This window comes from Strongylocentrotus purpuratus, unplaced genomic scaffold, assembly GCF_000002235.5.
Source record: "Strongylocentrotus purpuratus isolate Spur 01 unplaced genomic scaffold, Spur_5.0 spur5_scaffold_15, whole genome shotgun sequence".
NCBI classification, from domain to species: domain Eukaryota; kingdom Metazoa; phylum Echinodermata; class Echinoidea; order Camarodonta; family Strongylocentrotidae; genus Strongylocentrotus; species Strongylocentrotus purpuratus.
The window spans coordinates 33,969,111-33,994,592 of record NW_022145600.1 but is presented as its reverse complement, the minus strand read 5'-3'; the positions used below and the strand labels follow the sequence as shown (position 1 = coordinate 33,994,592).

Here is a 25,482-nt window from a genome sequence, read left to right as displayed (position 1 = left end):
ACAAAAATAAGACGCAGAAAGTTTGATTAAAATCTGTCCCTTTATTGCATTCATCATATCACATCAATTATGCTGAATACGATTCACGTAAGAGGGACTCAAACTATGATAGGGCAAATCATGGTCAATTACCATGATTTACTGAAAAATATCATATATTTCAGACTGCATCACAATACTTTACAGTACATATGATTTTACCCCTGCAAAAGCAAAATGATATATATTTTAGATACAGGGTATCACACTTTTATGTCACCACACTAACATTATTAACAAATACAAATCTATTGCTCCCTGCATTTAACAATTTTATTCATGTGATAGTTAATGTAGATTTTTATTTTTTTGGCAATATATGTATATAATTTTCTTTGGGTATACACTGACCTTGTAAATACTACACGATACAATAATTTCTAAAAACATCATACCCTCAAGTTTTGCAGTAGTTTTCAAAATATAATGTAAAATGGGTAACTTTAAAGAGGTTTATAACAAGATGACCTGTATGAGAAATACCACTGATCACACAATAGTACAGTCAAATGTGTCTTAGCAGGCTACCTCTCTATAAAGACCACCTGCCTATAGCAACCCTGTATTTCTGTCTCCCTCAAGTAAGAAATGTGTGGTGTAAAATTTGTCTAGAAAGGTCACCTGACCTACACTGGCAACTTATTTTTTCAGTTTCCCTTGGGTGACCGTAAAAGACAGGCTTGACTGTTTAATGCTTACATGTTAATACTGTAAGGACATGGAGTTACAGAATACCATATCATATTATATCCTTATATGTACCAAATACCAAATACCATGTAACATTATAGTGATAAAATATGCAATACTGAGGACTACGATGATGGATATGGAGAAGCGTGTTTCAACAAAATATTTGAAAATATTTGAGGACATTTGAATGTCTCAAAAAATACCATGTCACAAGAACATATTCTTGAATTATCCCTCTGAAACTCAATTCATCAATAATCATACACACAAGAAATCAGTGATATATATATACCGGTATATATATATATATATAAAGGCAGCTGGCTGTCCAAATAATGTCCATTGTACACATAATCTTTTGATATGATTTGTTTTGGGTCTATAAGACCTAGCTGCTATACATGAGAATATAAAGAAAATGATGAAAGAAAAATCACTGAGAAACAAAAAAGAAGAAGAAGATTAACCGATGGGGAGAGAAGGAATGAGCGGGATTAACAAAAACAGCTTTTCTTTGAAAAGGTTTATTCAATTATAGATTGTAAAGAATGCCGCAACAACTGGGCATTATATTTAAACTATGACACAACCATAATGAATCACACACATAACTTCAACTCAAGCACAAAGAATGCATTACTAAGTACCACACCAAAAGCTGTGAAAATCACAATTGATTAATGGAAGATATATAGTAGTAATAACAATCAAAGAGGTACAAATTTGTTCCCATCTTTCTTCAAAGCAGATTTTTCTTGTTTCACCTTCTACCATTGCTTATTCATATTTTTCATGCTGTACTATGAAACTCTCAGCCATATAAACTGGCTCCAAGGTGGACTCCTACATTTTCTTTCCATCTTACAATTTGGGGTCCTCGGTTACCGTGGTTACGGCCTCATGGATTGCCTTGGCAACATACTCGCAATTCTTTGTTGTGACGGCACACATGTTGATACGGCCAGACTGCATCCCATAGATGTGGTATTTCTCCTTTAAGAAGGTCATTTGCTTGGCTGTTTGGAAAAAGAAAACAGACATCAATTAAAACTGCTGTGTGCAGAACCTTAGGGTAAGGCTGAATGATAGAGACTCTTTACTGAGTAACCAAGTAAATGTTGGACTGCAATCTTTTGAATATGTCTACACTGGAACTACAAAGAGATGATATTTCATCATGTTTCAGCCCCTACCTATACTATACCATACCCTCTTACATCTTTTTTGGGAAAATTGCATGAATTCTGGAAATTCTATCTGACCTCAGAATTCTGGAAATTCTATCTGACCTCAGAATTCTGTGATGTATCTTCCTCCTCGTTGTATCACTCTAGCCATTCTTCTGAGACCTTCTCCCTCTCTTTTCCTTCCTTATTTCCTAATCTTCCTCATTCTACTTCTGTCTCTTCTCATCTCTTGCCCTACCCATCCCGTTCCTCTTTCCAACTCCCATTAGTCATATTCAAACCCAACACAGTAAATCACTTCAAAAACCTGCCACAAAAAGAAATTTGTAAATAATATTGGTGGATTAGGACAGATTACTCTGGCTATCTATCTTTTGGCAATACATGTATCTTAAAAAGTAAAGATCTAATATAGACAAAACACAATACTACTGATCGCTGTGTTAGTAGATACAGAAATCAGAGACCTGTTTCACAAAGCCTTTTTCGAATGACAAGTGACAAAAATGGGTGACAAATCTGCTGATAACCAATCAGAAGCAAGGATTTCACTAGCTTATAACAAAAACTGTCTTTTGTCACTGATGACAAGTTTTGTGAAATAGGACCCTGAAGTGCACTATTCATTTAAACTTTGCCATGATATTTTTCCGAAAAAAAGTTTAAACAAATCAAGTCTGAATAGGTGATTACTCACGTCCTAGTCCTGTGTAGCTGAACATGCCAATCTGGTTTGTGATATGGGTCCATGTACCGGGCGTACCGAGCTCCTTCAGCTTGCTGTAGAGTAGATCCCTCATGGCCATGATGCGATTAGACATGGTTTGAATGTGGCCTTCCCTGTAACATCAAGCAAGAGAGAATAGATGACGGTGATCACAGAAATCATCATGAAATTAAATGGAGAAAATGAAAGGTTGAGAAAAATAAATGATGCAACATTTGCTCCCGCGACAATTGCTTGATGCTTTATTTTGTTTAAAGATATAAGGTTAGGGTTCATCTTGCAATTAGGTTTAGGATAGATTTAGGGTTAGAGTTAGGTAGTGTTGGGTCCAGGGTTGAAGTTAAGAAATCGGTTAGTGGAAGAATTTGATGTGGAGCTATTGTTACAGGACCACGTGCCTTGGAATTGAGAAATCATGTCTATGAGATTAAGAAGACATAATTCATTTGTTAATCATGGTCAGGTATCAAAGGTTGAACTTTATGAAGCAATAACCCTCCCCTATAACATAATTTGAATTGCTTATCTTTTATTGGTTGTTGATCAAATATTCAACACAATGCCCTCCTTAAATAATATGTTTACTACAAGAAATAATAAAAATAGTGCATGATTCATTAACGCAGTGGTAAATCACGTCATTTCATGTAAATAATCCTTTGATATGTAAGCACAGATGATGCTAGCAGTATGCTTGAGCATGTTATGTGCAAGTTACTTACCACTCCTCATTGAGGGCGGGGTTATTAAGCACCATGGCAACGATGCGAGCTCCGTGATTGGGTGGATTAGACCATAGAGCTCTTGCTAGTTTCTCCAGCTGTGACTTGATGCGAGGTTTGGGGTCTGGGTTGTTCAACACAATAGTCAGGTTTCCTACACGCTCATCTGAAACACAATTATATGTGTAAATCTCAATCACATTACTGCGGCACAACTTCTGATCAAAACTCATAGCTGACTGTTCTAAACAATAGCAGGTTTCCTATATGTGCATAAGGGCTTTTCTCTATTAGCATATTATGTAAAGGGGTCATTTCAAGGAATAGTTTCAAAGAAAGGGGTCCTTGTTGTATCTCTTTAAAAGAAAACACTTGTATTTCTTTTCAATCATGAAGGGTAAATTGTCCTGGACACCTGTAGAGTTGATAACTGTCATTTTACCCATGTTAACTACTCAACCATTCTCCTGAATTTTCTATGAAAAATCATCAATACAAGTTAGATACTAAAGCATGATGTCTGTTTATATCATTGATGATATTTTCTACAATACAATAATGATGAAGTATGTAATATATCTTTTTTATAAACATACATCCATGGCATGAAGTTTTGATCAATAACTTTGTTTGCCAGTCAGCTTTGGGAGCCCATCAAATGAAAAAGACTTAATCATCACTGCTCACTGCCTTCAGTCAATATTCACATCATTCTTTAAGCCATGATATCCTAAACATTATACCTAAAACAACAACATAAAAACATTTCTTAGCTGTAAACTACTCACTGTATAGACCAAAGTTCTTGGAGAAAGACTGAGCTGCAAAGAATTCAAATCCTTGGTCCACAAAGTACTGCACGGGCCAACGATCTTTAGCTACACTGCCTGTTGCAAAGCCAATGTAGGCGCAGTCAAAGAAGACAAAAGCTCCTGTTTTCTGTAATGCCAAAGCACAAAATATTCCACATGATGATGCACAATGAAAAGGGGGAGGGAGAGGAGGGAGGAGGGGGGGGGGGGGTGAGGGGGTTACCTAACATGAAGAGGAAAGCTCACTAACTTGGGAAATTTTACTCAGCTTGAATCAAACAGGATATATTGTGGGAAGTCATAAACTGAATTGATGTTGGAAAGGAATCTACTTTAAGGCTCCATCAATATCCTACTTGGTATTACAACTATTATACATTCAATCAACAAATTTGAATCATGGAACAGAGTTTTATAGCACCAAACATCTCACAAACCAATTTTGAACTTTAAGAAATGTAGCAAGCCATTCTTAGTCAAAAAGAATGAGATAAAATAGTAAGATTTAGATGATTACATTGCCAGCAGCACAGAAAGAGATTGACATACTCATAAACTTATTTAATTACATTTATATCACTACCTTGGCATGTGTAGTACATGTATGTAATTCGTGATAAGTTCAAGAATTTGATGAATAAAGTTATATTTTAAACAAGATAAGCATATGTTATATCAAGTGGCATGGCTGTAAGTCATTTTTACTACCTGCACATAAAAACATTGTTCACATCAGACAATATCAACAGCCTACAAAAAGAAAAAAATACAGATGCGGCAAAATCAAACAATCTAAATGTACACAAATAGTAAGAAGATCTCAACAAGAAAATTTACACGCCTAAGCATATTTGTGCGTCATCAGTTCCAGAAATTTGAAGCACACAACAGTAATTTAGCCATGGTGTTATTAAGGAGGTTAATCACGGCACGTGTGAACAAGGCTAAACAGTGAGACTTGTTTACCTTGACAACTTCAGCAATCTGTTTCCAGTCCTCCTGAGTTGCATCCACACCAGTCGGGTTATGAGCACATCCATGAAGAATGACCACAGAATTAGATGGTGCTCCCTGGTAACAAACAAACAGAAGGGTCAGTGTATAAAGTTGAGGGAAACCAAAGGCATTTTAGCAATCAACAGCAGGGATCTACTTGCCCTCATTACTCTGGTACTGTAATCTAGTATATATATATATATATATACCCACAATATATTCTCCAATGAATGCTTTCTAAATGCATGTACAAAGATTTGGATAATTAAGTGGCAACCTTCCAACGAGGCATCTCTCAAGGTAAATTTTCAGAAAAAGAAAGGAGTCTAGGCCGCAAAACATAAAACTGAAGGGGTTCAAACATAAATTGGACTGGTATAGGGACGTTCAAATCTTCCAAACTTTATTCTTTCTTATTTTTGTATAAGATGTTGTGTATCACTTTGGTATCTATTCAGAACCAGGATGTAAAACAGACTTTAAACAAAAATATCTGAATCATGTCATCATGAATAAATGCAATTTAATAAGAATGCAATACCTGGTAAATAAAATGAAATATAATTTATTATACCGGCTAACCAACTTTCATTGAATTTGCCCAATTTCTCTGGACTTTCTGTATTTACAAAATCAAGGTAAGGAGGAAAAAGGACTGTCTCTGCAACACATTTATTTATGAGTTTTGTCATTCTTCTAGGTTTAATATAATAAAGGCTCATTCAGATATGACGTGGTAAACCACCGCCCTCCTCCCCCCCCCCCCCCCCCCAAAAAAAAAGAAAGAAAAAAGAAAAAAAGAAAGTCCTGCTGTGTATTCACTTAGCTCTGTGTTAAAAGATAGAAACTTAGGAAGTGTATGAAACGTCACATCATCATTAAAAAACCTAGCTCTGTCTTACAAGGCAGGAACTTGTTAAATGTATTTCATTTTACATTATCATTACAAAATTGCCAGAGTTTATCGCTGCATATCTAAATAAAGCTTAATGATCCAATTCCAACAAGCTTTGTATACAATTTAACTGAATAATTCTTTTTCATTATTTACCTTGAGATCTTCCAGCATGCCTTCTAGATCTAGACCTTTGGTAGACTCCTTGTAATACCTGTACTTCCGCACCTCCATGTCTGTATTCTGAGCAATACTATTATGGTTGGCTAAAAAAACAAAACAAGAAGAATTTAATCAGGTCATTCAGATGACAGTTTTGTACTTTGAGTAATTGCAAAATGCAAATTGATTAGCTGAACAAATACAAATGAAACAAAAATACTAGTAAGTCATATTTAAAGGGATGGGTATCTATGCCTCAGATTCTAAAAAAATCCTTGATTTAGCTCATGCTGCAATAATAATTATAAACCTTTACGTCAGTCAGGAATCCCATGATGTTTACAAGCCGATCGCCTGTCTGATTATCAAGATATTTATGACTGAAATTAGAAATTTCAGTTTTTTTTATAACACTACAGTCTTCTGGGGGAAAATGAGTAAGGTAAAACCGGTCACTCAAAGATTTTTTACTTTTTTGAAGCACTTCATGATCATTTTGAAGTGCAATCTTTTTAGGGCTTCAATTTTACACCATATCAGAGACACTAATAACACGTAGGGCAATGCATCCCAGATTTGTAAAACTGGAAACATTGTTACCGGTAAACAATGCATTTAAATTAAATTTTGTAGTCTGAGTACGCTAGCCTGAAACATAACTACCTGACCTTAAAACATATCCTTAGGGAAGGGTTGCCTTATTAACCCCAATCCTTTTCTTTTTCCCAAGATAAAACCTTTATCATTGTTGCTAGAGCAAACGTTAATTCACCATCCCAGATATATGTGATTTATTATTTCTTTGCTTTTACTAAAAGAATATAATCTTAAAGATATAATATAAGGTCAGGTACTTATGTTTCGGGTTATGATCAGATACATTGTTGGGTTAATGGTTGAGGTTAGGAATAAAAAAAAATTCTTTCTCTTCCCTCATGTCTGCTATTATCCTTTCTTTTCTTTTTTTCTGAGTGCATAGGGACTTAATTTTATTTTTGTGATATGAGCTATATAAGAATGGTTTATTATTAATATCATTGTATATGAATAACTACCAGGTATACATGAGCAAGTATGTTTACATATATTGCAATTCTGTAAACACTTTGTATTTACATTCAAGTATGTTAGGGGCGCATGCAGCTTTAACTAATGGTTATTTTTCCTGAATGGATGAACCAAAGAAGAACATCCCCCATTTATGTGCACATCGTTCAAAAGTGCTGGTATTCTTGACATCCCCTCATTTAAGCAAAGTGTGTAGATCAAAGGGTATGCCATCATTATGCACAATCAGCACATGAAGCATTTACATGTACCTTGCAGTACCAGCATAGTGCATAAAAGCATGGAGAGCAGCTTAGCTCTTGTATTTAAGCAAACAATGTACTTCCTGTATTCTCTTTATTATGTTTGATCTATATTTCACTATATCATCAAGCAAAAGGGCATTAAGTCTATGTGTTGTGTTATTGCTCATATCTAAACTTTTCCAATTTACATGTATATGCAAGTACAGATTACACAATGTATGAGGGAGGGAAAAGTGTTTTTTTTTTTAAACACCTTGAATTTTCTAAAAAACAATATATTTTTGTGTCAGGTCATCTTACATGTAACTATTAAATAGCACCTAAAAGGAATAAGCAATCTTCTTCCTTTAAAGAACCCTACCATGACTACATGAAGGGCATTAACTCACATACTTTTAAACAGAGTTAATGCCCTTCTGGCCCTGAACAGACCTAACCTGTAAACGATAATCGGATCGGACGCCAATACCGATCCGATCAGGGGTGATCGGATAATAATTTCTGATCGCCGATCAATAAAAATGATCGGAAAAAAATTGGCATGCCTATATTATAATCCAAGATGGCAGCCCGCATGTTTTGCCTCTTCTCTTAGACCAATATTATTAATTTCAAAGTCATGAAAAGGCACTAAATATCAACAAACATGGTCTACAACAACTCCAAATGACAAAATAATCCCAGCCATGAATTTTTGTTGAGCATTTGATAGCCAAAAACTTGAACATTTTCGTCATTAAAAAAAAAAAAAAAAAAAAAAAAAAAATCAGCGGATTTTTTTGGTTGATCTTCCGATCCGATACCGATCATAGGTGTGAGGGTGTCGCTCAGATCTTCCGATCCGATCAGAGCTCCAACTTACAGGGTTAGAACAGACAATATCATGAAAGCTAGATGGAGGAGAGTTAACTTACGCCACGTTGGATCAGGTACATAGACGATTTTATAGTTTGCCCTCCTAGACAGAAAATCACATCCAAGACGAAGGGATCCGGTTCCACTCAGAGCTTGAAATCCCATTGCCTAAAAGGAGTAGGACCAGTAGTATAAAAAAGGTTAAAAATGCAGTGCTGCCTTTTGAGTTTTCAAAACCAAAACATTTGTCCCTGGATACATGTAGACACTAAGATAAAAGAGTATTATCACATCAAGTATTCAGGGATTACCATAATAACAAATCTTTAAAACAATATTCACCTAAACTCATTTTATTTTCCTTGATGACAGGATTGTCAGCTCATCACACCAAGTATTAAGGGGGGGGGAATGCCCAATCTTTTGTAGAATATTCTACCAAACTCACCCTATTTTCCTTTAAGGCTGGACTGTCGGCTCCTAGCAGCATCTTGGTAGCTGCAGTGGTGAATTCAGCGAGACCAGCGATAGGAAGATATTCATGATCTAGAGTATTATCAGCTGCCATCTCTGCTTCGACCTTTTTCACGACTGGTAAGACCCATGGTTTGCTCTCATCAGTACGATACGCTGGTTTGCAACAGGAAAACAAAAATCAGTTTGATTAAAAGAAGGTGTCAGTAAAGACTTTAATAGTACTCTTTTCCTTTAAAGTCACCAAATCATGCAACATTTCTCTCTATAAAACTCCCTATTAAAACAGCCCACATATATTCATATAGGCGTTAGATTACTTTTTTATCCATTTTTGACCCATAACTCCTACTAAAACATACCCCCAAAACAACTAATACTAGTAATCTTCTTCAAGACAATTGTTCAAATAATGGTCAAGATATACATGTAAGTCGTTATATTTCTTACCCCTTTCGTGTCAATTTTCTTATCTTTTGGGGAGTATTTTTCCTAAAAACAAAGACATTATAATATACACTTTCTCAATTACAATACCATTGCATACCGTACCGACGAAGGGGTACCAGTGATTCACACATTTTGCTGAAATGATTTTCCGGGATTTTTTCTCACTTTTTTGTTAGTTATACTTTTGTAGAAAAACTACAAATTTAAAGTCAGGCCAAAAAAAAACAGTATGTATTGATAAACTATCACATTACGGTATCCTTCAACTAACTTTTCATTCGACTGTCAGAAAAAAATACTCACCGGTTTTTCTTCAATTTAAGAATCTTTACAGAAATATGCAAATCGTTTGATGATGTAAATATGATAATGACACTATTTATTATTTATTTTAGGAGAATTTATATGTATATATTTCTTTTTGAACAATTTTAGCTCCAAAACTTGTTTTGGGTTATTCTTGATAAATCAAATGGATCGTGACAAAGACTATGTTTTTGAGCTGCTAGTATCGTGATATATCGATATCATGTCTGTCATGGCTTTGTGAAATGGTTTAACCACTTCATGACATCTCCGTAGGTCGGCAACAAAGATATGACTGTCATGGAGTTGGTTTCGAGAAACGGACACCTAGTCCACATCATGCATCATGAGGATGATGACCATTATCACAGTCGCTAACTTCACACACACTTTGAGTGATATGACTATGCATGGTTAGAATTTACATCCAGACTCCGCATCTCATCTCATTCATCATTTTAGCCTTACACAGTCATGACAATTGACAGTTAGGCCTAGATCTAGAGTAAAGGAGCCCGTTTTCGGCCACTTAAGACAAAATCCTATTTTTAGGACCCTTTACTTCCTATTTATTATCATTTTTTGTTCAAATCATGAAGCAAATATTATTATTATTTAAACAAAAAAAGAATCCCAGAAAAAAATCACGAATTGCCATGACAATATTCATTTCAATTTTCACTGTTTTTGAGCCAGTTATCGGCCGAGCGTTTCAATTTATGGCTGCATGTACAAAGTCAATAGGAAGCGCTCGCGCGCGCCGTGCGTTTCCGCGCTGATGTACAGCACAAGCGGGCGGAGCAGGTATCCCACGCCGGAGCTCCCTGGTGCTCGCCTGGCCGAAGACAGGCACAGAGGTGATCGGAAGTTGGAATCTGAATTAGACAGACATATCGTGTGTGCGTGGCAGGGTCCGGCTGCATTGATTTAATACATGCGATGAGATACTTTTGAGCTTGCGACTAACACAAAATCGGGCTCTAAATCTGAAAAATACTTGAAATAAAGCTGATTTTATGGTACCCATATTTCTTAAATACACACGTAAGATACTTGATTTTTCAGATTCGGGTAGCGGGACCGCCGATTACATCGCTACAATTGACAGTTAGTAAAATATGTGATATTTTAGGATATATTTTTCATTGCAAATGTGGTTCTTCAGTGACACTGGCATGGTATGGTATGAGTGGGATATGTGTTATGCTATTATGCGATGTATTTTAGAGTGATTTTACCTTGCATCCAACCAATCGGCCGAAAACTGGAGCTGGCCGATTACCGGCTCCTTTACTCTATACTATAGCGCCTACACTTACACTACAGTTAGGTCCCCTACATAATAATCAATACATGGGACCACGGTTTACTTACTCCCAGGTCCGAGATTAACCTTGTTCGGGAATGGATCTGCCTTGAAAGCTTCAATAAGCTTAAAAACAGCCACTGGTGGGGCCTGTTCGATAGCAGCAAAAGCTGACTGTCCGATCCGGGGTCGTTTTGCCTGATCTGCAGCTGCGGAATCCATCTTTAGACTGTAGTTTCTCCACGTCTACCCTGTATCACTCACTGATCTCTCACGATCACTGCATGCAGTAACCTTTGAGATCGTATGTTGCGCATGCGCTGCTGGTAAATGGTCGGATAAATCGAGGTCAAATGATGATCACGCTTGGTGCAGCTGCAGCTAACGATGCATTGATAGCTAGGTGACAAAATCCGGGGGGGGGGGGGGATATCGCTATAATGGGTCACTGTAAGTTATACCAAAAAAAAAACTCCCTAAATATGCGTCCCATTTTTAACAGAAATTTATATCCCTAAACATGGGTTCGCTTTTTTCAAAATTGTGAAAAAGTTGGCCTTTATTTCGAGAAAAATCCCGCTAATTAAATGACCCTTAAAAATGGGTAGGGGTACCGAGGCTTGAGCGGCACACCCCCGTCCAAACCAATTCTGAGAAAATGCTTTTCCTTCCCTATATTGATTACTGGTACTGTTATAGTGGTAACAAATCAAGGCGGGAGCTTAATCCATATATGCAGCCCAACCCACTTCTAAACTATCACTGCCAATCGGCCATGGAGGCTCCCAATGGCAATGCATAATTTGTTCAAAATATTGCAACTTTTATTGTAAGGATTAGTCAAATTTAAATTAAAACATCACGGGGCATCAAGGCCGTTGGATATTGCCTATACAACACTCAACGTCATCCAAACCAATGACACCAATATTTATTGGTGTCAAGAACTAAAAAAAAAGGATAGCCCAACCTTGGAATAACCAACATTTCCATCTATACGCCTGATACGGCATGTGAAAAAGTATATTTTTTAAATTCAAATAAACATCTATGTTAATTTTTTTATCAACGTATATGCATCACAGCTAACAGTATTTTCATCTCGAAAATAATTTTCGAAAAATTGTTTTAATATCTTTCTAAGCCACCACTTGCGAACTGATTGGGGGAGGGGGGGGGGGCAGTTGCCCCCAAATAAAATGCAAACATGGTTTATTTCTAATTCGATACCAGTGATTCACACATTTTGCTGAAATGATTTTTTGGGGATTTTTTCTCACTTTTTTTGTTAGTTATACTTTTGTAGAAAAACAACAAATTTAAAGTCAGGCCAAAAAAATATGCATATTTAGAAGGCTACATGACTTGTCAGGGCCCGCAGTTCGGCAGGGCTAGAGCCTCCTTCATTTTTCTGAAAATTATGTTATATCTTCTAGGGGCTCCGCCCCTGGACTCCACGCCAAGTAGTGACCTGCCAGTGTCACAAAATAGTAAGGTATCAAAATATACTGATCTGACCGTAATTAAATGCCTTAAATCGTTAAGCTTTCGGGGGCTCTGCCCCCTGGACCCCATCAAGGGCCCTAACGCGGGCCCCTGGATGCTCATCAGTTTCTGACAGTAATTTAATGACCAAAACTCTGCCCCCAGGAGCCAGGCCAAGTAATACCCAAATAAGGTATCAAAATATGCTCCGCCCCTTGACCCCGGCCGGGGCTTTAACCTGGACCTCACGCCAATTTACGCTCCGCCTGATCGTTAATACTTTAGCCCGCCCCCCCCCCCCCCCCCACTTTGAAAAAACGTTCCGCGGGGCCTGCATGTAACATGTAAGAGTGGTGGTGATGTGGATTTTTGTTCCTGCCTCCCCCCAAAAAAATGTTTTTGCTCATTACGCCACTGCGGGCCAGGACGGTGAGTATAAAGTGCATGAAGACATGTTTTACATAAGAGTGTCGCGCTCTTATTCAGTTTATATTATGTATGACATTATGAATGTATCCAAAGGCAAGGCAGACGGGACAACATAAACCATCTATTGAGAACAAACAAACAAACAATGCCAACTGCAACAAAGGTGGAGACATTATTAACTGGTGGTTATATTTTTTATTACAATATTAGACAAAAATTACTGTAGAAAAGTGGAATATCATTTGAAGAAAAAATAATCTTCGGTCTTGCATGTACAGTTCTACCCTCTCTCTCTCTCTCTCTCTCTCTTTCTCTCCTGGGGCGAATCTAGCTTTTTGCTAAGGGGCGGGGACGAAATTTGAAAATCGGGCCGACCAATATTTCGCTCAGTGGAAGGAGGTAGATCCGCACTTGCTCTCCTCTCTCTCTTTCTCCCTCTCCCTCTCTCTCCCTCCCTCCCTCTCTCAACAGTAGCAGCAGGCCTAGTAGTAGCACGTGTTGGGGTTGGGGCCAGGTTGTGGTAGTAATCTACCACAAGTTCCATGAAATAAACATAAATTGAACATTTTCATATTGAAAAAATAGTGCCCTACCCACTGCATACTCATACACACATTTTTATGTGTTGTGTGAGTTTGACATGCATATTGCGTAAAATAAAAATTCAAACACTTGGATAAGTCCGGCAGCATTAACAACATACCCAATATACAGAATATTTCTACATAAAAATTATGTCTACATGTACACCATACACAAATACAAATTATTTCAAATTACATTACATAGCATATAGAGTACACAATATACACAACTCAATTATTTTGAATGAAAAGAAATCTTTCCCAAATTAAAACACAAAACAATGACGAAGCTTCAAAAAAATATACCGGTATATATAGTACGATTATTATTAATTACGATTTATAACAACTATATTTTGGTATCTACTCACTGTCTTAATTCTAAATCCTTAATACAACTTTACCAACGCTCCCTTCCCCCATTTTTTTCTATCTCTCTCTTTCTTTCTCTCTCTCTTTCATCATATTTTTTTTAAACGAATTCTCTGCAACAAAACATTTTCCTGTGGCACTGAAATACATTTTGTTTGACCCGAATGACCCAAGTTGACCAACAGACCAAAGAGATATTAAACAGACCATCACCGTTCAGTTTCATTAGTATAGATTGCAGGTGGAGAAAACAAAACGTCCTGTTGCCCCATCACGGGTGGTGAAGCCGACAGCCCTCACCCCTTGAGGGTTGGTATCTTGATAGTAGAGTGTTGGCTGATCTCTCCGCTCCTCGAACAGGTTGATGTATCCATCGTAGAAATTGATCCTGAAGCGACGGAATTCATTCTGATTGAGGGGTTGATGGTCCTCAACACTTGCTGATGTGTCGCAATCCGAGCATAAACGTATGGTCGTCAGGCCGTTCAAACCGCCGATCACTGAGGGAGCAGGGACAAAAAAAAAGATATTTCTTTATAATGTCTGTTATCTTGGCTAATATTAACCAACATCTGGTGAATTACGCGCCCGACCAACTTTTAGGGTAAGGATTACATTTTGTTTTGCTCAACGCGGGAGAGAGAGAGAGAGAGAGAGAGGGGGGGGGGGGTAATGAGTGCTTTAAAAAAAAACTCAACACCCCCCCCCCCCCCCCCCCATTGAGCAAAAAATAAATAAATAAAAATGATTTTACTTTTTGGGGGGCCGGAGAGGGGGCCTGCCCCCCGCCCCCGCCTCCCTGGATCCGCCACTGCATACATGTAACAGCCCTCAAGTTTTGACTGACCAGGGAGGTGATATAGAAGTTATTTTCTTAAAACGCATCCGTGAGTTCTAAAGCGTAATAATGGGATACCACATTCCATTTGGCTTTGAAGTTCCATGCTAAGAGCCACTCTTCCACTGCGGGGAATCTCGCAGGCCAGGCACCAGTTTCATATTTTATTAAATTACCAGACAATTTTTAGTGTAAATTATAAACTTTATATGGGGATTGTATTGGGAATAGTGCATAAAACAATTTTTCAAATTTAGTACTTTAGTATTTAGCCCTTCCTATAATTTGTGTGTCAGAGTTGGTAAAAGAAGAATTAGATCCTGACAAAAACTCAATATTTTAGGATAGTCCGATTATTTTCGCATGATTCAATATCCCGTCATTAAATAGATGATTTACAATCTTCGATAACTTTAAGTTTGCAAATGCGAGCTTTTGCGTGCTTTTTGTATTTTTGCAGTCGATAAAAAAGTATAAAAATTACAAAAGTTTGAGTTCGCTTGTTCAACTCATTACACATTCAACAATTGATGAGAAATCATTGAAAGGGACAGCGAACATTTGCTGAGATACCATTTTCTGATGTAGGAATCCTAAATCCTGATATTTCACGCGTTCTTTTATCTCACCACCTGGTCAACGGTTGCAGATTAGCGCATAACTTTTCGGCGACTTGGAGCTATATAAGGAGCATGGGGTCTAAGGAGAGCGGCTTGATTCCACTCCTTCTTTATCACCTCCCTGAATAAACCAGGGGTTCCCATATCAATTTCTTCCTGTCCATTATCAATTGATCTAAATACTTATCATTATTATTGTAAACACAGTAACTTTCCCTGTCAAAAGTAGCTAAACATAGGCGGATCATAATGAAGCTGAATTGGTGCGTCTACCCAGTGGTGCTTTAAGGAGTGTATATTTGTGTGTGTGTTGGGGGGGGGGGGGGGGTGGGGGCACAATTAAAACAAAAAATATCCAGCATACCTTTTATACACAACAGAACTATGACCGCCTATCACATTATTTTGAGACCCGGAAAATAGAGAAGGCCTAACATTAAAAATGTAGAATCTTTATTGTCTATTTATTCATTGATTGACTAATTTCTTTTTTTGTTTGTTTTGCTTGTCATTTTTTCCGGACCCCCCCCCCCCCCCCACCTTGAATCCTGGTCTGGCCCCTGTGCCGGTCTACCTACCTATCTCATAGAGCAGTCCACTGTATTCATTGATGTTGATTACAGGTGAGAAGACAATGACCACAGATTTTTCTGCTTTGACGAGGAATGTAAAATTTACATTGTAAGCCTTTTCCACGGGTACGAGAGGGAGGTCAAGGTTGAAAGGGCTATCCGCTTCGGTGTCGAACGTCAATAAACCTAGGCAATTATGAGAATAATTCATCATGGTAATTTGCATGCAGTTATTAAAAATATAAGTGTGAACATCTATAAACCTAGGAAAAACATGAGAATGGGGTCATCATGTTTATAAGCAGTTAAAATCATTAGTGTAAACACTAACAAGCAGTTTCAATTGAGTGTTTGATAAAGATATGTGGGAAAAATAATATTTTGTCTTATATTTCACAATCACATTTTGTCTAAAAGTTTAGTACGTTAATAATTGGACCGGACTCCAATGCACTATTGTATAATGATAGTAGTGGAATAAAAATGTTGCAATTAGTTATGGGTTACCCCTTAAAATTTCCTATTTTGACTGGAATTTTAATATGTTTTTTAGGTATAATTACTTTCACATGAATAGAATTTGAATAACTCTAAATTACATTGGGTCTATTCATTTGCACAAATAACCTATAAATAAATGAATGGAACAAATACCTGACGTAATACCCTTTGAGGGAAACTCAAAGATGCCCCCATTGTTAGGTCCTGTTGAGTAGGCGATAGTTCGTACTGAGATGGGGGAGGGGTCAAGGACACTGAGAAAGGGTGTCTCCTCATCACCAGAGAATATCTTCAACAGTCCATAATTATATCTGAACACAGAGCAGATATTGGTTAATAATGTTACCATAATAATATTGTATTATTCTGAAGATTTATTTACTTTAAAGATACTATGTCCCTTTTGCAGCCAACATCAAATTATGTAGAACTTTGCAGGAATTATGAATATGTCATGTATGTCCTATCTGTGAAATTTAAACGTTAGCAGTGTCCTAATATTTTAATTATGCAAGGAAACCCGTTTAATTGCTAGACTTCACTGGCAGACACTATTGAGTGACTGACTGGCTTTTTTTCATCTTTGGTATTATCATACATAAAATGAGCTGTAAAGGGTACATGATCATTTGTCTACATCAATAACCCACTTCTTGTAATGGCCAAAATTAAACTGATTGAATCTTTGCGCAGCATAAAACGTACGACCATTCGGTACAATGGTCTAAAAAATCACACTATCACTTACTGGCTGTATAGCTCCTAAGTCGATTCGACAACTAATACTCGTTATTTTCCCACTTAAAGACATTTTCAAGCCCTCTTTTTTTAGGGAAGTTCTAAATTAGTATTGTCTTTCAAATGCCGTTGGAATTAACAATTTTAATTTTTTGGCCTGCAAATGGGACATAGTACCTTTAACATCCAAGCTGAAAGACGATTTTCATATTATCATCAATTGATTTTGAAATAAAAAAGGATTATACCTTTGTTTTAACGAAGGGGTGATCCGGTGGTTACTGACGAGGGAAAGGGGGGGGGGGGGGGCTTAGGAGAGCAGACCCACATGATTTGTTAGGGGTAGAAGATCGTAAGTTATTTTTTCGGAAAATCACTTGAAATATTGAGTTAAAGGTACTACATGTCAGTATGTCCCATCTGCAGGCAAAGAAAAAAGAAAATGTTAAATTCCAACGGCATTTGGAAGATAATACCACTTTAGAACTTCCTTCAAACGAAAGGGCTTGAAAATGTATTTTCGAGTGAAAATAACGACCGTTAGTTGTCGAGTTGACTTTAGAGATTGCAATCCTTTTAGTAAATAGTCTGATTTTCAGACCCTTGTACCGAATGGTCGTATATGCTTTGTGCTGCGCAAAGATTCAATCGGTTTAATTTTGGCCATTACAAGAAGTGGGGTATTATTGATGTAGACAAAAGCTCATGTTATTACCAAAGAAAAAAAAAAGTCAGTCAGTCACTCAATAGTGTCTGACAGTGAACGGGTTTCCTTGCATAATTTGAATACCAGGACGCTGCTAACGTTTAATATATAGGACATTCGTGACATATTCATAATTCTTGGAAAATTCTACAGAATTTTGATGTTTGCTGCAAAAGGGATCGCGAACAGTCTAGAGTTTCTTTAACATTATAACCAGCAAAGATGGTTCAGGCATATGGAGAAGTATTCTTTACGGGCAATGAATCAGCATTTCTTACCTTTTTTGAATACACACTATAGGAAATAATTATTGTTTCAAATTCTCTTTACAAACATGCCACAGGCGGCACCACGAGGGTTCAACATGCACACTTCACTGATTGATGTTCAAATTGCAAACTGTTTCAGGGGGTTACTGCTATTAATAAACAAAAAAAATAAATAAATAAATGAACAGACCTGATAGTGAATTTCAAGAGTGCTACTTCGCTCAATATTTGGGGTGTTTGAGCGGAGGCAATAGATGGACAGCACTCGATTGTAAGCTTACATCGACGGATCTCAGACTCAGTATTCGATGCACTGCCAAGCACTGTATGTGGGCAAAGAAAACCAGTATGAGTTGTTTGATTTGATATTAAGTTGCTTTACATTCATTTCTAAGAATGCACCATATCTTTTTACAACCCCCCCCCCCCCCCGATATACAGGGGTGCGATGGACCTGCCGTACACACATGCCAGCTCCCGTGGCCCAGTGTAAGTGTTGTTGATACTGGTCCTTCAAACGGGGGGGGGGGGGGGGGGGGGAGGATGCATACATAAAAATAAAGAAAAGGAAAGAAGAGAAAAAAGTATTAATAATAATAACTGTAATTGTTATTTTGGTAAAGTTACTCAAGTACTACTATATTTGATTCTTAGTCTTTTACAAAATCAACACATTTAAAACAATTATATAGTATGAGTTAATAATCGCATGAGGTAGCAGCCAGAGCTGGAAAGAAGTAACAAATACACACGTACCGAGTGAAAATGATTTGAGGCTGTTTCATTGGCTAGACGAATATTTAGAAATCTTATTAAAACAGCTTCAAAATGTAATAAATAATATACTTACAAAAAAGGGAGAAATTTAAGCATGTTGGCATCGAAATGTTAATCGCGTTAAGTCCTGTGATTATAAGACTGCATATGGCTAAATAATCATTATAGGAGCGAAAATGGTATACAAGAATCCGTTTTTGTTTGTTAGAGGGAAGGGGGGGGGGGGTGAAATACTCAAGACACGATGATTTAAATATAATACTTTTTTTTAAAGCTGCCTCCTTGGTTGATATTTACGAATTACAGGTATTCAGGTATTAGGTATAAACATTTCTGGAGTACTGCTCGAACAGGATGATCTTATAAGCCGATTATATTTTACATTCATCATCCATGATAAACAGAGAGTGAGTGAGTGAGAAAGACAGAGGATAAGAGGAGGAGGATAGAGAAAGAGAGAGTAGAACGGAGGGTGGGAGTGAGGAGAACGAAATCGAGAGACAGAGAGAGAGACAGACAGAAAGGGGAAAGAGAGATAAAAAGAGAGAAAGATAAACGAGAGAGAGAGAGAGAGAGGGAGGGAGGGAGGGAGAGAGAGAGAGAGAGAGAGAGATGGGGGTGGTTACGGAGAGACTTAGAGAGAGGGAGGGAGGGAGGGAGTGAGCAACAGCTCCATGATGCATTTCAAAAAAAGTTCTGCCTCCTCTCCAGCTGAATGTTCTCACCAATCTCGTACGCCGGTTCATCGTCTGATAACTCTACCTCTGATGCGAGAAGGATATGGACATCGGCGAGGGCCATGACGTAAAAATCGAACTCGAAACTTCTAGAAGATAACCGGGGTATGACAGGGAGGGTATAGCGATGTGAATATATCCCATCAGTCTCGTACAACAATGACCCTACAGTGAGAAAGGAGAGGAAAATAGAGTGAAGTGTCTTGTCTACATGGAGGAGGAGGGGGTGGCAAAAAAGGAATAAAAGACACCTTTAATTAAAAAAAAAAAATAAGATGGTAACCACAATTTTACATTTGTTTTCCTCAAAGAGCGGGGAGGGGGGGGGGGGTGGGCGTGTTAAGTAAAAAAAAAAAATCTCACGAATTGAGCCCCCCCCCCCCCCCCCCCCCCCCTTAGGCCCCCGCCTTCACCGCCGACTGGATCCGCCCCAGGTCTTGTCATATTAATAATTATTACAGCTATCATAAAGATTTTGCACATTAATTAGAAGAAGCTGAAAGTAAAGCTGTAAAATAATACCCTGAACTAGCCTGTCTTATGTCTTATTTTCAAGGAAAATGGGTTGGGAATATTCAAAATTGGTCGGGAGAATTTACTGTCAGAGGCTGTTGCACAGTGACGCCTTCAGAGTAAACCATTAATATATCTTTGTGGTTTGAGAATTTTTTCAGGTTTTTTTTTTAATGTTAGAGGGCTAAATACAGTAGAAGGAATATAAAAAGTAACATTTCATACAAAAAATACGCATTTTTTTCATCAACTTTCAACAATGTTACCTGATCACTTTAAAGAGCATAATTAATGAACTCTAATCTATAGAAGCCGATCGAAACATTTAATGAATTCAAACATCCATCTTACTCACCGCAGCTTTGGACTAGGTAATCATCGGGTAACCACCAGTATCCCTCGGTACCACCAGATGTACTGAATCCAAGTTCAGCCAGACTTAGAGGTGTAGGAACCACCACTTCAAGCCTCGGGATGCTGTCTGCTCCTCGACCAACCTAAACATAAAAACAAACAATCTTATTCGATTTTAACACATCGATGATAATAATTATTGAATTAAAACAATCATGATGATGAATAATTGGGTCAAATTTACCCAAGGTAGCCGCATCAGTATCAATACTGCTCTTCCTGCAGGCCATGCGATTTTCATTGTAGTTCTGTTGTCTACTTTATGTGTTTTGTTCATACTTCGGGTAGTAGGCCTACTGTCTAAAATGATTATTCAGGAGGGGAGGGATATTTTAAATGAAGTTGTTTTAATTAGTGCCCCCATCCCCTAATTGTTTTCCTTCTCATCTGAAATATAAATATCAGTCTTTGCGACTTGGGCCTATGCGTCGACGACTGACTATACGGTTAATAAAAAAATAAAACAATTGAAGAAGATAAGTTTTATTATGTACCCATTGATGGTAGTCATGCTATCAAGCTTTGCTTACTTTGTAAACCCTCCTGCTTGATGTTTTCGATTAGTTACAGCCAGCCTTACTTTATTCTACATTATATTCTTTTGTCAATTGTGTAAATTTGCAGTGTTTGTTCGTTATATATTGTAAAATGCAAAAGAAAAAGAAAATAAAAAAGAAATAAAAAAATCAAATCAAATCAAGAGAATAGGCCCATTCCATATATAGGCCCCCACAAAATTCATTTGGTTGTCCTCGACCGCCCGCTCGTCATTTTCGGGCCGCTCGTATTTATATATATATATATATATATATATATATATATATATATATCTTTTTTTTTTTTAATTCACTTTTTTTTTTTTTTTTTTTGGAGGGGGGGGGGGAGCAATCTTATACGCCAAACATACCATTTTATGCATTTTGCAAGGATCAAAATCGGTCCCGTTGCCAGTTTGGTCATTTCAGTTGGCAATTCTGTATTTATTAAACTTGCCATTTTTATTTGTCTATGTCAAAATGCTGTTCATTCTTTAACTCATCCTTAAAGCCCATCTGTACTAGTTTACAGGAGGGATTAGACCACCCTGCAAAGTCACTGGACAGGTGGCTATCTCATCAAATCAGCTCCCAGTTAACAAGATAAAGAGGATCATGGGGGACCAATGGTCACCGATTAGGCATTGTTTGCTATATAGAGGGCGCAAGTATAGCTATACGTAGTACAGTGGGGATTTAAAAGATGCTGTATTTCAAAGCCAAAAATACTTTCTGTGTTGGTCTTGATATTCATTGTACATTAAAATAGTCTTTTACCATATTAAAGTATTTATTGACTTCGTTTGTTTAAATGCTTGACATCCCAATGATTTTTTTTTTTGTGTTTATTTATGGAAAAATATTTATCTCCAAAAAAAAAGAAGAAAAAAAAAAAGACCCCCCTAAAAATAATTTTAAAAAAAATCCGCCCGCCCGCCCCTACTCCAGAAAAGCAATCGAGGACAACCAAATGATTTTTTTTTTGCCTTATCATGTTATTCCTGTTTACTGTATAGATATTGATAATCATACTGACCTGTATGATACGTTGAGAGTAGTCGTATCCTATCCACAGATCTTGGATCTGATAAAAGCTGACGGCATCTGGCATTTTAACTGCCCCTAACTCGTTACATCCACTATTGGAACATTGACTCACGGCTGTGTACCGGTTCCTGTTCCTTCCGAAAACTGGGGAGGGGGAGGGGGGGGGAGACGACAACAAAGAAATGCAAATAAGTGGCGTGTTTAGCAGGGCAAGGGGCCGTCCTACCTTCCTCCGCTTGACATAGAAATATATATTTCTATAAGTAGTTGGGGGGGGGGGGATTAGCCCCTCCCGTTTATAAATAAAATATGTCTAAATACTAAAAACAAGGATTTGATGTCACAATAATGTTAACAAAATGTTGAGCTTAATGTGAATTAATTTTCATCCAAGTCTTTCACTTATAAATCTTAAAGAAGAAGATATTATTTGAAAATGTATTCCGGACGAGGTAGACAGACGACATTGCGTAGACTGACTTATGGGGGGGGGGGGGGGGGGTTGAGTGTCAATCCGGACACTTAACAAACATGAAGACTTCTCTTTTGCCGTAGGATCGAAACGAAAAATATTTATCAAATAGCATTTACCCATCATGAATATTAATTCGTTGGTCCTTTATAATATTGCTAACCGTATACTAAGTTTTTGAAGATTTATGAAATGTTGTACGTAAACTTTTTCAAATTGCTGTTTTAAATCAACAGTACTGTCTGGAAACAGAGCTTGTTTGGACTAACAACGTCTAGGACTGGTATACTTTTGACACTTTGATTTTTATTTCTGATTTGAATCTAAAGTTAAAGTTTGGCTGTACTGGATGTTTTGTTCATCATGATATATAGAACAAACAATTATTGTGTACCTCCATTTGCTGCAGTGTCAAACTTTATAAAAATGTTATGGAATAAATAAAGATTATTTCATTTCATTCAATATTTACTTTCTGAGCCTGATGATGTAAATCAATGACTTACCGATATCATAAATCTCTTGTCGACCGTTGGTCGAGAGAGCAACATGAGTATCAGCTCCAGACCTGACCCGGAACCTCAGAATGAACTCGTTTTGATTCGGTGCTGCTATAGGAGGCACGACATCGAAATCAAAAGGGTTGTTTGGTGATGTCATAACGTGCACTCCAAAGAGATCCAAGACATCCGCTGTGTATTCTACATCGACCACTATACAAGAGGGAATAATGGCCATATCATCAAATAGTGTTGCAAACAAACATAAAAAAGAACATACATAAAACCTAAATCCTTATGAAGGCCCTCCTCCCGCCCCCCCCCCCAAAAAAAAAAACAACAACAAAAAACAGGGATCTAAAAACTACGCCGTCTTTTTTATTTCAAACCACTTTATGCTATGAAAATATACATAGCCAGGTCAAAAGTATGAAAATTACAAATAAAATTTGGTAAACCTCCCAAACAATCTTTGTCGAATTCAGACTGATGCTGAGGATAGAGGGGGTAGACTTAGGGGGGAGAGAGAGAGAGAGAGAGAGAGAGAGGGGGGGGGGGGGCTCACTAGGACTGAAAATCAATTGAGAAATTCGAAGCGACCGGTCAATCGTACATAATTAAGCGGCCCTCAGACCACAAATCGACCGGCCCTCAAGCCAAAATATCGAGCCTCTCGATCCATAGAAAAACTCTCTGAACTCCCCGAGTTTGTCTGTCCACCCTCTCACGTGGTAGGATAAAAGAGCTGCTTAAGACTAATATGGATCTATATAATTATCAATTTAAAGGAATCATATACATGCTGAATCACGTTTTAAATCGATTGAACACTGTGAGTACATTTCATCTTTATATTCAATTTGTACCTTTTGAGACAGTCTGCTCAATATACTCTTATGAACACTATCCTGTTTCAGTCACGTCCCATGCATTCATGTAAATAAAAGTTCTTCACATCAACCTTAAATCCTATAGTCGGATATCATTTTCTGCTGGTTCAAATAAAATTAATGAAACCTATATACATAGAGCATATTCCGTCATGGAGTCACCTCTGAAATAATAACAGCTATTTATTTATTTTTTTTTGTTGTTGTAATGCTCAACAAGTTAATGGAATTACCACTTAGGTCTAGACTACTTATTTATATTTTAAATTTTATTTATTGATTGATTGATTGATTAATACTGATTTTGATTTTTTTTCGGGGGGGGGGGGGTGGGGGGGGGGGGAGGGAGGGATATTATTATGCATGACTTACCGTTCCCATATCCGGTCAATACGAAGATGCTCGCGATGATGAAGAAGACTACAATCATAATGCTGAAGCAAAGATATGATTATTAAATAATTGATATCCGATACAATACAGAAAGCAGAGGATCAAATACATGAACAAACACCTTATTCACTGTTAGTTGTAACTGAAGGTAGATCTAGACCTAGTCTATATGAAATAATTTACCCCCTCTTTTTCTCCTTGTTCTTGTTCTTGTTCTTGTTCTTGTTCTTTTTTCTTTCTTATTCTTGTTCTTGTTCTTGTTCTTGTTCTTCTTTTTTACCTTCTTCCTATTCTTCTAGAACTTGTTTATTAAAAACATAACAACATTGTCGAGTTTTTTGGTTCTTTCATGCAAGATATTTGAAAATAGAATATAATGTGGCTACTTAATTCATATTTTGCTTAAAATCTAAATTAAACCCGAGAGATTAACATTATTTTTTTTAGAGTTGGAGAACGCATTTTTATTTTGCTTGCGCCCATCCCCTCTTCTTAGAAAACAAAATTAATTAAAACAAAATACTTTGAATGGGATAACAATAATGCAGAGATATAATTGTCACTTACCAATAGTATGTTGCAGTTCAGTGAATATGATCAAAAACTCAGGAGTAACAATTTTTGGAATTATATGACCCATCCACAGAAGGTACGTTCTCTCTAGTCTGCATATAATTATGCATATTAATTATGCACTCACGTGTGTGCTGTATATATTGCGTTGATATATTCCGCGCAGCGCGCATTAGACAAGGCAAGCTCAGCCAGACTGCGCCCATACGCGCTAGAGAAAATGAAGAGCATGTAACATGGAAAGGAGGAGGAGGAGGAGGACAGGAGGAGGAGGAGGAGAAGAAGAAGAAGAAGAAGAAGAAGAAGAAGAAGAAGAAGAAGAACAAGAACAAGTAGAGAAGGAGGAAAAAAATGAGATTAAGGAGTGAGACGAGGAGGGAATGAAACAAAAAAGAAGACTAGGAGGAAAAGAATATAATAAAAGAAGGAAAGGTGGTTATAATGATAATGGTAAAAGGAGGAGGTCTGGATAAGAAGAAGGAGGAGGAGGAGGAGGAGGAGGAGGAGGGGGAAGAGGAGGAGGAGGAAGAGGAAGAGGGGGCACGGGGCCTGGAACCTTCTTTGTTAAAAGCTCATCAA

The 25,482-nt window shown here is 37.4% G+C and overlaps 2 protein-coding genes across 2 annotated transcripts; both read right to left on the bottom strand.

Annotated features, from left to right (window-relative positions):
• Positions 1 to 21: 21 nt before the first annotated feature.
• LOC589279 (aspartate aminotransferase, cytoplasmic) lies at positions 22 to 11,259 on the bottom strand. Its single transcript, XM_030986282.1, has 9 exons — positions 11,006 to 11,259; positions 8,850 to 9,031; positions 8,461 to 8,569; positions 6,228 to 6,337; positions 5,147 to 5,251; positions 4,157 to 4,307; positions 3,369 to 3,534; positions 2,617 to 2,759; positions 22 to 1,748 (listed from the first exon to the last, which is right to left on the bottom strand). Exons 1-9 carry the CDS (start codon positions 11,157 to 11,159, stop codon positions 1,594 to 1,596), a joined length of 1,275 nt encoding a protein of 424 aa, XP_030842142.1. The 5' UTR covers positions 11,160 to 11,259; the 3' UTR covers positions 22 to 1,593.
• Positions 11,260 to 13,724: 2,465 nt separating this feature from the next.
• Positions 13,725 to 25,123, bottom strand: LOC105445286. Its single transcript, XM_030986281.1, has 10 exons — positions 24,898 to 25,123; positions 24,310 to 24,371; positions 23,054 to 23,260; positions 22,065 to 22,219; positions 20,434 to 20,575; positions 19,554 to 19,730; positions 18,242 to 18,374; positions 16,492 to 16,649; positions 15,844 to 16,023; positions 13,725 to 14,307 (listed from the first exon to the last, which is right to left on the bottom strand). The coding sequence occupies exons 2-10, from the start codon at positions 24,365 to 24,367 to the stop codon at positions 14,033 to 14,035; spliced, it is 1,485 nt and encodes a 494-aa protein (XP_030842141.1). The 5' UTR covers positions 24,368 to 24,371; positions 24,898 to 25,123; the 3' UTR covers positions 13,725 to 14,032.
• Between the last annotated feature and the right edge of the window lie 359 nt (positions 25,124 to 25,482).